At 38.3% G+C, this 13,860-nt stretch overlaps 1 protein-coding gene across 1 annotated transcript; it reads right to left on the bottom strand.

The window, feature by feature from the left end:
- Positions 1-1,351: 1,351 nt before the first annotated feature.
- On the bottom strand, positions 1,352-7,210 carry arrdc3b (arrestin domain containing 3b). Its single transcript, XM_066651416.1, has 8 exons — positions 6,716-7,210; positions 4,878-4,959; positions 4,635-4,782; positions 4,432-4,534; positions 4,045-4,301; positions 3,751-3,913; positions 3,415-3,557; positions 1,352-3,287 (listed from the first exon to the last, which is right to left on the bottom strand). Exons 1-8 carry the CDS (start codon positions 6,993-6,995, stop codon positions 3,219-3,221), a joined length of 1,245 nt encoding a protein of 414 aa, XP_066507513.1. The 5' UTR covers positions 6,996-7,210; the 3' UTR covers positions 1,352-3,218.
- Positions 7,211-13,860: the final 6,650 nt, after the last annotated feature.

Genomic DNA, 13,860 nt, shown 5'->3' on the forward strand with positions numbered 1-13,860 from the left:
GTAAGGTCGGTGGAGCTGATAAAATGGACAATGAGTGCAGATACAAGGTAGTTGTTCCTAATCCAGTGATGCAGTGTATTTACTTGAATTGGTATACATATCTATCTAAGTATCCATCCATCCATTATCTGTAACCGCTTATCCAATTTAGGGTCGCGGGGGGTCCAGAGCCTACCTGGAATCATCAGGCACAAGACGGGAATACACCCTGGAGGGGACGCCAGTCCTTCACAGGGCAACACACACAGACACACACACATTCACTCACACCTACGGACACTTTCGAGTCGCCAATCCACCTGCAACGTGTGTTTTTGGACTGTGGGAGGAAACCGGAGCACCCGGAGGAAACCCACACGGACACGGGGAGAACACACCAACTCCTCACAGACAGTCACCCGGAGCGGGAATCGAACCCACAACCTCCAGGCCCCTGGAGCTGTGTGACTGCGACACTACCTGCCGCATATATATATATGCAAGCACAAAGCAGCTTTAAATATTACAAATGATTGGCTAAAAATATTTTCAACAGTAATTTGTAACATTTAATGCTTCATTGTGCATACCTCCACTGTCCAATGAAAAACGTGTTTTTAGTTTAATACAGATTTTGAACACTGTCCTTCACATTGTACAATAATTTCATTATAAATGAACCAATAGAAATACTTCAAAATTAAGTACAGAATTTTTTACATTGATTTTCACTCAAAGGTGGAAAAGTTAAAGTTTTTTTCCTTCTCTCAAGTTCCCGTCAAGTTGATAAGTATTTATTAATATAATAATAAAACCCTTTTAAAAGCTATGCAGTTTTTGTTCAGTAGTTTTAAAAATTATTTAAAAATGATAAATACATAGTTTAATTATTAATATATTTAGCAGCAACAGCCCTAATCCATACGATCTCACTTGAACCACATGTATCATTGTCAAAACATCATTGTCAAACAATGACAGCAGCCATTCTGGATGTATCTGCCCTACATTTGAACACCTGCCTCTTACACCCTGTCTGATTTATTTTGACATTACGGTAAATGTCAAGAGCAAACACGTGTTTATGAAGTGAATTCATTTTATTTTTTTCTTGTCTGTCAACACAGGTGCATGGTGACTGCTACTGAAAGGTCTTGATGATGTCATTTGACCCTGTTCCTCCCTGCTCTCAATTACAATGGATTTATATTTTATCCATGCACTCACTGAACTTGGAAACTTTGAAAGTCATATTTGGCTGCTTTTGTAAATAATCTGTCAAAAGAAAGAATGACTGAAACAGTACCACTTCATGGTCATCCATTTAGTGAATAATCAAATTAAAACATACATTCAGTAGAAAAAAGGCTTATTTATTTAACAGAGGAAGACAAAACATTCACTGTGGCATAATATACATACCCTAGAAAATCATGATACAAAAAGGAGCAACATGCGAAAGATACAAAACTGTAAAAAGACACACATACGTGAACAAACAAACAAACAAAAAATATTGCACCTTTAATATTCTAATTTTTAAAGAAGCTTAAATCAGTTTAGACCTTTCAGCCCCTGAAATGGAACATGAGGTAACATAGACGAAAGTCAGGTTCAATAGCGATGCACCAGTCTGAAATGCACAGATTGATTCCTGTACACACTACATATTCAACATCATCTTTAAATGAATTTCATCATTAACTGGAAGTGCATTTAATAGAATGTTAAGAGGAGGAGCTCTTATACAATGGTATATCTTTAACTCGTGTTCAACCATAACAAAAAGGACGCAAATTTCTCTGTGCACATTAACACAGGATAATATTCCCTTCTCAGCCAGGTAAATACAAGCACAACACAAAAAGTATGAACTTAAACCAAGAAAGAGTAGGAAAACTCCAAAAAGAGAGCAGGATGATGTTAATTTGTGCCAAGGCCACAGAACTATGTTCCATGGCTCAAAAGAATGTCTATATGCTCTAAACTTGTAAACGTCTTAGTGAATGATCTGTCCAGCTTACTTTCTGCTTGTTCTGGCATCATATTTGCTGATGTCAATTATGATATTTCTTTGCTTAGACCTTAGCTGTCGTTCATGGAAAAAGTGCTAATCATTTTTAGGCCAAAAGTGTTCATATTCAAACAGGCCGTCATCAAAAATTAAATGAGTTTGAAAACAAATGTGACACTCATTTAAATTGTGTTACTTGAACTGAACACGGTGATCAGGGATGCTGTTGACCATCTCCATTCATGCCCAGACTGACTGGAGCCACACATGTACAAACATTTTAGATATATGTATGTATAAAGAGGAAACAAAAAACAAAAAACTATAATAATAAAAAGGAATGTCATTCCTCTTGCATCTCTGTATGTCTTTGTTAGCCTTTTTCTGGTGACAATTCTCATCACTTAAACCAGAACAGTCACATGACTCAGAGAGAGACTAAAAAAAGACTTGTTTGGCAAATGCAAAAAATGAACAAACTGCCTGAAACTAAGCCCTTCACAGGCAGCATGTGATCCACTCTTGTTAATGGCATACCCTGTACTAACAGGCATGCGATACTGTGACAGAACTACTCTCCTCACATACAGCAGTTTCTGAAAAGTGAAAATCTGGATGCCTTTAACTGCATCTCAAAACCCAAACTCAGAAGGGAACAAGTGAAATAACACTGCAGCTCATTCTACTTGTATAGTTCTAACCATCAATGACAACTACAGTAATGCTTCCGGCCCTTTCAGTACAGCGCTACTTGTAGCATTATGCAGTGTAGTTGTAAGATACAATGCCAGTAGTCTTATTCCAGCATATATGGGTAATGAAACTTCATCGTGCTGATTTGGAAACTACATTCAAACAGCAAATAATGAAGGTTGCCTTGGAGTACTACTTTGGGTTTCCTTTAAGTCCATCTTGAGTCAAAAGGGCACAGGGCCTAATTCCTTAGAATAGGAATTAGAATAGGTGCCCAAGTTGTGTAAATAGATGACAGGGATGACTTGAGACCTTCAGCACCTTTTGTAGGTCACTTCTCGATTTGATAAGGAGGACAACCTCGCAACCAGGAGGGCACACCTTGCTAGACCTCCTCGAAGACAGACGTCTACAGCGCAAAGCAGTCTGGTTCCTCGTTTTTCTTTGTGAAGGAAGAACAAACCCCAGAGGTGGAGTTAGGCTCAGTAGATATGAAACCCTCTGACATCACAGGTCAGATTCTGTTCTTCTATCAGCGCGATGGACAGACATCAGATCTTCTGTCCTGAGTGATGTTTCCCTGCTCTGGATTTGGATCAATCTAATAAAAAAATAATAATAAACAAATGTACAAAAAAGGAAGATTAGTGTATGTTGCATTTTCTTCAGAATATTACTTAGAGAACAAAGCATTCCAGTTTATCTTTGAAGTTGAAACTACAACGTACCTCAGAGTACAGGGGTGGAGGCTGGAAGCGGAACTCCTGAATGTAAGCAAACAGTGGTCCCTCCAGTTCATCTCGCACTGCAGGCAGCTCAAGGCTGTTCGGGCGCTGCTCATCTGTGACAACTTCAGAATAGTTTGGAGGAGCTGAAAAAATAAGCATAAGAATGTTAAATCAGGTGAAACAGGATGCTATCGCTTCATAAAAGCTTAGACTGTTCCTCGGTTTTTTCTTTTTTAAAATAATTCCATTGTTAAGCCAAGGATAATGGTTATCTACAATTTACGTTTTGAGGAAAGTAAGTTCTTAATTGATATATTTATTAAATTTATACACTACCTTCAGGCCTCTCTGGCAAAGCCATGCCCAGCCAGTTCACAGCCATGCTGCACTGGCTGCTGACAGAAGAAGTGCGACTGCCAAAAGGATGGAGTGGTATGGTGCCAATTACGAGGGGCATGTTTAGAGATAGATTCACAGCACGAGGGATGTCCACATACACCTGAGTAGAGACATGACATTAGCCCATAGAACACCCTAAATTGACCAGTAAGTAGTAGTCAACAATCAAGTAGTCAAGTAGTCAGTAATAGTCAAAACAGTACTTGTTTTTAAATGTAGTTTTGTACTCACCATGAGGGAATATTCCACACGGATAATACCACAGTCTAGAATAGAAGGTGAGACAGGTGGGATCTTCAACATTTTGCCATCCCATGTCTCAGTTTTGCCAGATGGTAGAGGATCTCCACGAAGGTTAGCAATGAGCTGTTTGATCTCCTTTACTTTCCCTTTGGCATAGAAGATTTGTGTTTGGTAGATGGCTGCTTTTGGCACAACCACTCGGGAGGAGCAATTCTCAATCTCAGCAAAGATCTGGATGGATTCTCCTGCAAAAATAAACAACAACACAAAAACACAGGTATATAACTACAAATATAACTATATTTGGTATATGATATTCTAACATGAACATTATCACTTCCAGTAGCCAGTGGGCAGAACAACAGGCTGACTTACCTGGAGTGTAGCCTTTCCTCTCAATTTTAGCACTTAGTGAAACAGGCCCTGAGGTGCAGAACCAGCAACAAAGGGTTTTTTCTTTTGTGCCAGCCTGGGGTGACTGTAAAGATATTAAAAATAGGAAAGAACAGAAAATAAGCGCTTGGCCATACTGAATTCGTTCTGCTTTTCTAGGGTGATTTTAAAAGTCCTCCTCTTACCAGCAACAGTGGAGTGTTGATGTCGATGTGCTCAAAAACAGTGAATTCCTTCTTCACTTTCATGGGCAGGAGCCAGGGTCGGTGCAGTTCAGCCTTCACCCAATAGCGCACACTGCCATGCTTCCCCTCAAACGACGTTGCCAGAGGCCTAAAATGAGAAAGAAGGATATTAAGAGTTTAGTGAGCATCTCCTCTGATACACAACATATGTATATTTATTTATTTATTTTTTAAATAACTTACGTCTGAGGGAGTTCAAGGCTGAATGGATACTCATGTAGCCCTGAGTGAAGTAGAGTGAAGCCCTCTTCACAGTTTTCATCGTCTAGAACAAAGAAAAATAAAATTCTATATACCAAACCTGAAATATAAAGTTCCAAACCATAAGACAAAACATACCTCTTAATACACATGCAGTTATTAAATTGTGATACAAGATGTGAAACATTATAACACTGAGAAGGGACCTAGAAGTTAAGAAATGTGTTCCACTGTTGTGCTTGATATTAAATCAGATTTGAGAACGGTTTTGACCACAAGATGTACATATATATATATATATATATATATATATATATATATATATATATATATATATATATATATATATATAATAAAACAGCTGAGACTCAAATACACTTGGTTTATTTTAGTTAAACCTTAGAAAAGTCTTGTTTATTATAAGGCTTATGAGATTATGCTTTTGTTCAGTTATTTTGCTGCCACCTCAGCAATCCTGTACAGCCTAAACAGCAGCAGTATTGCTATAAACAACCACCAGGCAGACTTTCAAAGGCAGCCAAGAGCTAGAAGAGACCGGACCAAACCGGTGTAAGCAGCCGCCCTCAGCCGGATTTCCTCATGCATACATTACTGCGAGGCTTTCAGTTGGCTGAACCGGTTTAGAACGCCCCCATAAGGAACAAACATGTGTACTGCAGCATGGTTTCAAAGAAAAGCTTGAGTGGGCAAATGTGTTCCAAGACGTACATAAACCAAATTGAATTCACACTTAAATGATTACGCAGACAGAAATACATTTTAATTCATAAATATTTATTGGTAAATTCATATGTACAGAACTGTATTGACTGTTTATATTACAGAGAATGTGTCAAAGACACATGTAAACGTAGTCCTCTTGAATAGTTAAAATAATAATGAAAGGTGGAGAAGTTTTTATCCAAGCAGCTCCAATGATTGCTCCAATTTAAAAAAAAAGAAACCATAACCAATGACATTGCAACATAGATGTATCTTCAATTTTCCAATATTTATTAAACCTACAATCATCTTAATGTCTCTTTATGTATAATATGATACAAAACCCAATACAAATATGCTTTTTGCAAGTCCCCACAGCAGAAACTAAGTTGCAATGTAGACGTGACTCTTTCTGCAAAGGTATGAGGTCATTCGACACACACGAGTACTTCGACCAATCAGAGCGCAGAGGCTTGTCCGCACAACCCCCAGTCTCTGAACAGGTTTAAACCGCTTCTAACAAAGGGCACAAACTTACTGGAATACCCCAAGAATTAAAGTAAATGATGTAAATTGGTCGTGTTTTTCATTAAATACTTAATTTTACAGATATAAACTTTTTAGGCATTTACTGTTTCTAAAATCTAAGTTTAAAAACAGTCGGTATTAGTTGGATATGTTTGTTTTGAACAGTAACAGTTACCCTATCACTATCACTGCAGGAGATTTAAAACAAAATACCGAAACGGTTTTAAACGAATAAGGACTTTATGTACTAGACAACTAATATTAAAATTATTATAATTTTGTACAAAATAAAGCCAGCTGCTTGAGTCTGTAAGGGGTATCCATTATTGAGACCAGCCGTCACATCTCTCCCATTATTCGTTTTGATTTTGGGACCTTTGTAGCAAAGTGTATTAGTGATAACATTCCAGCGTGTGCCTCAATGAATGGCCGTAAGTTAAAAGAGAGAAAGCGTTTATAAACCCAACACAAGCCCAATAAGGAGCATCTGTCATTGCAGCACTATATGAGCATCATTCACTGACAGCCCACTCGCTTCGAAAAAGTGCACAAATCGAAATGCTCCTTACCTCTGTAATGTCCAATTAAGATGTCCCTATGGTTTAAATACTCCACTTCTTCTGTGTAATTCTGCGTGTAAGCAGTGTTGGATCCAGCATTACGTGACTCAGTCCACCGAACTTTAGCCAGTCCTTTGGCGTGAATGTTCAAAGATTTCACACGAATTTCTCCAGTGACTTCGATGACCACTCTTCCTGAGACATAGTCCCCACTAGCAAAGACGGGGACATTGCTGTCATTAAGACAGTCGTAGCTGACGTAAAAGTTCTTCACCTTTCCGAGCACCATGATGGAAACAGACTATGAAACAAAAAGAAAAGGAGAAAAAAAAAAGAAATCCCAATAGTTAGGGTTGATCTCGGTGCACTGACCAGTTTTTATGCCATGCAGAAATACTGCAGGCCGGTTCAGTGCTTCAGCTATGAGACACTCATTGAGGATGCGGGTCTTCAGTAACAGCACCGTGGGGCTGTTAGAGTTGCTGGCAAAAGCAGCTGCCTGACTGCGCTCAGCCAGGTCTTATAGCAGAGTTTGGTGAAAAACAACCCTTCTGAGCATGTGCAGTACAGTCGCCTAGACCAAGTAGACTGCTGGGGCTCTTCCGCCTTTTTTTTTTTTTTTTTTGCTCGCTTGCAGTACACGGTGTAATCAGGAGATGCACTACGCTCACAGTCTGCTTTAAAATTATATAAAGGATTATAAAAAATTACTTATACCAGACTGTTTAAAATACATAATTATTAATTATATTGATAAACATTATACCTTTATTTACTTTAAAATGCTGCTTTTGCATGTTGAAAACAAGATATGTGGTCAACATTTGTATAAAATAAAAATTCACAGGCAAGGATATATAAATTTACAGCTTTAGCAAGAATTAGTAATATGTATCCAACTGAAAAAAAAAACAGAATCCAAAATGACTTCCTCCCTATGGAGTTCACTAAATATATTGTTATAGGATAAGTAGCTCAGCCATGAAGTAGAGTATACTTACTATAAAGTTATTTATGTTTAATTATAACCGCACGTCTAATTTTAAGGGCATAATTCTAGTGAATAAGTATTTTTTTTCATAAACTACGTAGCACATTATATTAGGTCATAGGGAGCCATTTCAGTTTCAACTGAACAGAAATTCATTGTCTGTAAATTAATCTCTCATAGGTGGACAGTGATGCCTAAAGAACCTATCAGAATAGAACTGGTTCTCAAACTTGGTCCTGGTGAACCTCTTCACATTGCCTCCAACCCACCTGATGCAACTAATTAACAACCCTTCTTTCGTTGAAGTGGAAGTGAGCAAGTAAATAGAAAACTACAATGTGCATGGCGGATGCTCACAAGGACCAGGATTCATTCATTCTTTCATTGTCTGTAACCATCATGTGCCAGAGCCTACTCTGAGTAACTGGGCGCAAGGTGGGAACACCTAGAGGCAAGTCCAAGACAAACTCACACATTCACTCACACCTATGGACACTTTTGAGCAGCCAGTTGACCTACCAACTTGTGGACCATGGGAAGAAACCTATGCTGACATAGGGAGAACACACCAAACTCCTCACAGACTGGCACCGGAAGCGGGGTTCAGTCCTACAACCCCAGGACCCTGTCAATAACAGAACAATGAATGAATAAATAGGAGAAAAAAGTATCAGTCATGTTTGAATATAAACACATGTAAGTAACAAACTATTTGCATGGTCCAACTCCACCCCCCCCATTACTTCATTCATTGTCTGCAACCTCTTATTCAATTCCAGGTCGCAGTGGGTCCGGAGCCTACCCAGAATCACTGGGCACAAGACACCCTGGAAGGGTCGCCAGTCTTTCACAGAGGTACACTTTCACACATTCACTCACACACTCACACCTATGAACAATTTTTTTTCATGAGAAATATTGTAGCTTGGTCATGACTTAAGTTAAATAAGGAATTTTCATAATGAGTTGAGAAACCATTGAAAACCATCTCAATGTAGTAAACAGAAATCACGCTCTTATAAATCCTAAAATGACTAGCATTATTACTCACAACAATGCAACTGATCCATATAGCTACCATTTTCTCATTTAATCGCAGTAAAAACAGCCTGAGGTTTTGATTTATTCTACATCCCAGTACTACTCTGTATATTCTACCCACTATACCAGTCTTTGCTTCCTTTTCAGTTTACTATATGGCTCATGGCTGCCATCTGCCTGTGGATAGTGGTAATAATGTTCATTTAAAAATAACCTACTCATTTATCATATTTAAGCCTTAATTTAAAATAAACACTTGTGAGATATAAACTGGTGATACTAGTAATCTTTATTGCCACAGCATATTAATATACAGCATTGTCTATATATGTATAAGCTTATTTCTGTCTCATTTATGTCTCATAGTTTAAGCATCATATATTCAGTTCTTGGTCATAATTGTGTACATGCTCCTAAGTTATATTCCATTTCATCTCTATTTGATCAGGTCTGTTTACTATAGACTGCCAAAACTTTGAAATAATCCCTTGGTTTTACATTCATTTTCCATGTTGTCAGCTCCACTTAACCTTATATGTGCACTTGGCAGTTCTGCAATTACAGACTGCGTTCCATTTTTTGCTCCACATAAATTGTCAGCCCCTTGTCACCCTCTCCTTTAATGGTCAGGACCCCAAAAGACCACTTAAAATACCACAAGTAGGTATCCTTTGGGTGGTGGATCATTCTCAGCACGGCAGTGACACTGACATGGTGGTGGTGTGTTAAGGCATGTTGTGCTGGTATGACTGTATCATTTGAATGTCACTGCTGGACTGCAATACCCAGACAACATCATCCTGTGACCAGTGAGGAAGGATTAGAGGATTACTGCATCATATTAAGACAGCATGGTTGTGCCACATGTGATGTCACTGTCACACAGCTCCAGTGGCCTTGGCTTGTGGGTTTGAGCCTTGCTCCTTGTGACCGTCTGTGAGGTGTGTTCACATGAGTTTTCTCCCTCAGTTCAAAAAACCCTCAATTTTGTAGATGGATTTGCTACTCAAAAGTGTCAAGTGTACGTGTGATGCCCTGCAAAGGACTGGCGACCCCCACCAGGGTGTGTCCCACTTTGCTTCCAGTGATTCCAGGAAGACACCCAACCCACCATGACCCTGAAATAGAACAGGCAAGCTACTTTCTCTGTCTTGACATCTACTATGTGTGTTTAATATGGTGGCCAACGAGCAGGCACAATTTACAAAATCTCCAGCAACACTGCTGTGTCTGATCCATTCACACTAGTGGCACACACACTAACAGGAGCACCACTATGTCAGTGTCACTGCAGTGCTGAAAATATACCGTCATTGACCTCTTTTAGGGGGGTGTATTGCTTTCTTGACTGAATATGCACACAGTGTATGCAGTGAGAAGGTGTAATGAATTTCCTGATGGCGAGTGTAATTTCAAGACAAAAATATGAATTGAATGCCAGTTACGATCTTTAATTAATCAAATTGAAAAGCCACCGATGCACTATTTGAAATAGCATTATGCTAGCAGAGGTAACCTGATTACTGATCAGTGTATAATAAACCTGCTGAAAAAGCCAGTTAAATTGTTCATGCATTAAACACTGCAGTATTTATTGCAGACGGAATTGATGTTTAGATTCTTTCCTGACATTATGACGGTATATTTTACAGATGCCTGTATAGAATGAGTGATGATTTTTTTACAACTCAATTTTGTTTTTGTACTTCTAAATGAATATTTGACTTTTATTTTGTAAAGGCAGCAGCCTAGACACCCCTGGTTAAAGCTTAGCCCCCCTAATCATTAATTTCTAGTGATGGCCCTGTGGTCCACCACCCAAATAATACCTGCTCCATGGTGGTCCTCCGAAGTTCCCAGCCATAGAAATACAGGGTGAAAGTCTGTAATTGCTGGATTACAGTGTGCACAAATACAGCAAGCAAATCTGATAAAAAGTAGACAATGAGTGAAGAAACAAGCAGGTAATTTTAATGTTAATGCTGATTGGTGTGAGTGTGCTGTGATGTTTAACCCTTACTTACTCCTCTTCTGCTTGAATTCATTAACTATGATCAAGTTAAAGTATGCTAATACATCACTCAAACTACAGTCTGTAACAGTCTGATCTCAGTCATAGTAAGATATAAGACAGTAAGATACACACACACACACACACTTTATATATATATATATATATATATATATATATATATATAAAATGTACTTAATAGAGTTAATGTTAATGCGAATATTCCACATCAGAACAAATTCAGTATCATTATGTACAAAATAATATCAAAGCAATGGGTGGGGCTCACTCTGTGCTCCAAATGACAGAAAAAGTTTTTAATTATTATTAGAATTTCCATGTTAAGATTTATTATGTCACTAGGGGGCAGTATTGGCTCACCCAGTATAGAGAAGGAGAGCTTGGAATCCATGTCAAGTATGGACACGAGAAAACAAAAACTTTCCATTCTTCTTACTTTCACAGGGGAAATGCCTAGTTAGAGTGGATATTTGTGATCTATCTGTTAGAAAAGAGATAAGCATGCTTAATGAATATAATCCTAGTTCATGTTTCCTTTAAATTCCAATTTGTGTTTGATATTTATTCATTCATTCATTCATTGTCTGTAACCATTTATCCAGATCAGGGTCGCGGTGGGTTCAGAGCCTACCTGGAATCATTGGGCGCAAGGCGGGAATACACCCTGGAGGGGTGCCAATCATACACAGGGCAACACACACACTCACACATTCACTCACACGTGTTTGATATTTACTGCTAGGTAACTATAAGTAAAAATAATTTAATTGTTGCATATAATATTGTGTACTGCCATAGAGGAATCACATTTAGTCCCATAATGGACATGTTTTTTAAAGAACTCTTTTTGTAAGCTGCTTGCCTCTCCATGTGCGTAGGTGGATATTTTCACTGCCATGGATGGGTTAAAGGAACCAAATGTAATATAATTAACTAAAAATAACGGTTTCAAAATCATTGTGAAGTTTCACTGACCTGTAATAGGGACAACAGAGCTTTTGTTGTGGCTACTCTGGGCTTATCGCTGCAGAAAATGCACTATGTAACTTTTGGGGAGGATAGAAAATTAGCCCCACTCCCCTTATCATTGATTTCAGTGCAATACTATAAAAATGACTTATACTGGGGGAGCCCAAAAAGAAAAAAACACAGATCTTACATAGTTTTCCTTTAAATGTGGAGGCATAAGTTTGTTGTATGTTGTACAATGACAATAAATAAACCTTTTCCAATCTTATGTTGTTTTCATTGTTCATGCACTAGGTTTAGAAAGGTTTTTTTCTTTACATGAAAAACAAAATCACTTTTTCACACATGGTTTTTAAGGAACTACAAGGTTCTCAAAGTGGGGAGTTATTGCATGGTGGTTACATCAATGCAAATAAAAGAGATACATAATGCATGTCACTTGTAATAGCTTCACTATAGAGGCGAATTGTCTCTTTACTTTGTTTTTTATTTTCAGTAAGAAGTTACTGGCTGTTTTCTGTAAAATGTTTGTTTGTCATGTAATCAGATTTAAAATTCTTTACAAAGATACATTCATTCATTCATTCATTTATCTGTAACCGCTTATCCAATTCCACGGTGGGTCCAGAGCCTACCTGGAATCACTGGGCGCAAGGCGGGAATATACACTGGAGGGGGCACCAGTCCTTCACAGGGCAACACAGACACACACACACATTCACTCACACACTCACACTTTTGAGTCGCCAATCCACCTACCAACATGTGTTTTTGGACTGTGGGAGGAAACCGGAGCACCCGGAGGAAACCCACGCAGACACGGGAAGAACACACCAACTCCTCACAGACAGTCACCCGGAGCGGGAAACGAACAGGTCCCTGGAGCTGGGTGACTGCGACACTACCTGTTGCGCCACCGTGCCGCCTACAAAGATACAAGGAAGTTTTATTTATTTATTATTTTAATCAATTATTCTGTTGATTGATTGCTGATCCTTTGAATAGTGATTAATCAAATGCTTTTTATAATGGGGATAGCTTGACTATGGAGCAGCATTGGCCATGACTGAAGTGATGGATAAATCTCGTCCTGTTTTATTCAATTATTTTTGAGCAGCCTTATGAATTCAATCCTCCAAAGTGGGAGTTAGCTCCTCTCTCTGGGTCAAAGGTCCTGAGACCTAGCTCAAAGGTCAAACTTTGATTGAATGGAAGACTTTAAAACTTTAAATGTGGCACCTCGGTGTTGTACTTTATCTATACATAATGTACATCCAACAAGATGTTAATTAGTAAATTAGAAAATGTAAGTAAATGTAAAGACATTTTTTACAATCATTTTATTTGTCATTTTTCAGTAGATGTTCAAAGAATATAAAGGTCAGCTGAAATATTTTAATAGTTTTATGTAATAATTAGGAGCGTGATTGGAGAAATCTTAGCATTTCCTTCTCGTGTTGTTTTAAGAGACAAGCAGAACAAGAACAATGAAGTAGTGAGAACGCAGACATTGTTCCCACACTATGAGATCTCTGACAGCCTGGGAAAGTAAAGACTTCCATCTGTCGAACAGGGAACCAGAAGGTCGTATGACCTTTGATGCAGCTCTGGCCCTCTGTAAACATGTACCACTAAAGTTGGTGACAGATTGTGAACCATGTCTGCGTTGTCCTCATGGGATGCTCTATGGCATTACATACAGTAAAATGCCATATCAGTGCGATGTGATTTCATGAGAATCATGGAGGGTAGCTTGGTCTCATGAAAGTGAGAGTATGCTGGTTAAACTCTGGGAAATATTGGAGGTTAGGGAGGAGAATTAAAAAATATATGTATATCTCAAGATAAGACATGGTAAAATACTCAGAACATCTTAAATATTTTAAAATGGAAAGGCTTGTATACTGCTGGTATAACATGATGAATGTAATATTTAATATGGATTATTTCATGGGTCATTTTCTGTATTTTATATTTTTGACATTCTGTATTGTTAGGTACTGTTACACACATTAACAAATGCCTTGTAGTTGACAGGGTCAAGAGTGCTAGACCTGGCCTAGTTACAATAATGTTTTATGGTTTTATAGCACTCAACTTACAAGGGTTAATGGTGGTTAA

Source organism: Hoplias malabaricus, chromosome 18 (genome assembly GCF_029633855.1).
Source record: "Hoplias malabaricus isolate fHopMal1 chromosome 18, fHopMal1.hap1, whole genome shotgun sequence".
Taxonomy (NCBI): Eukaryota; Metazoa; Chordata; class Actinopteri; order Characiformes; family Erythrinidae; genus Hoplias; species Hoplias malabaricus.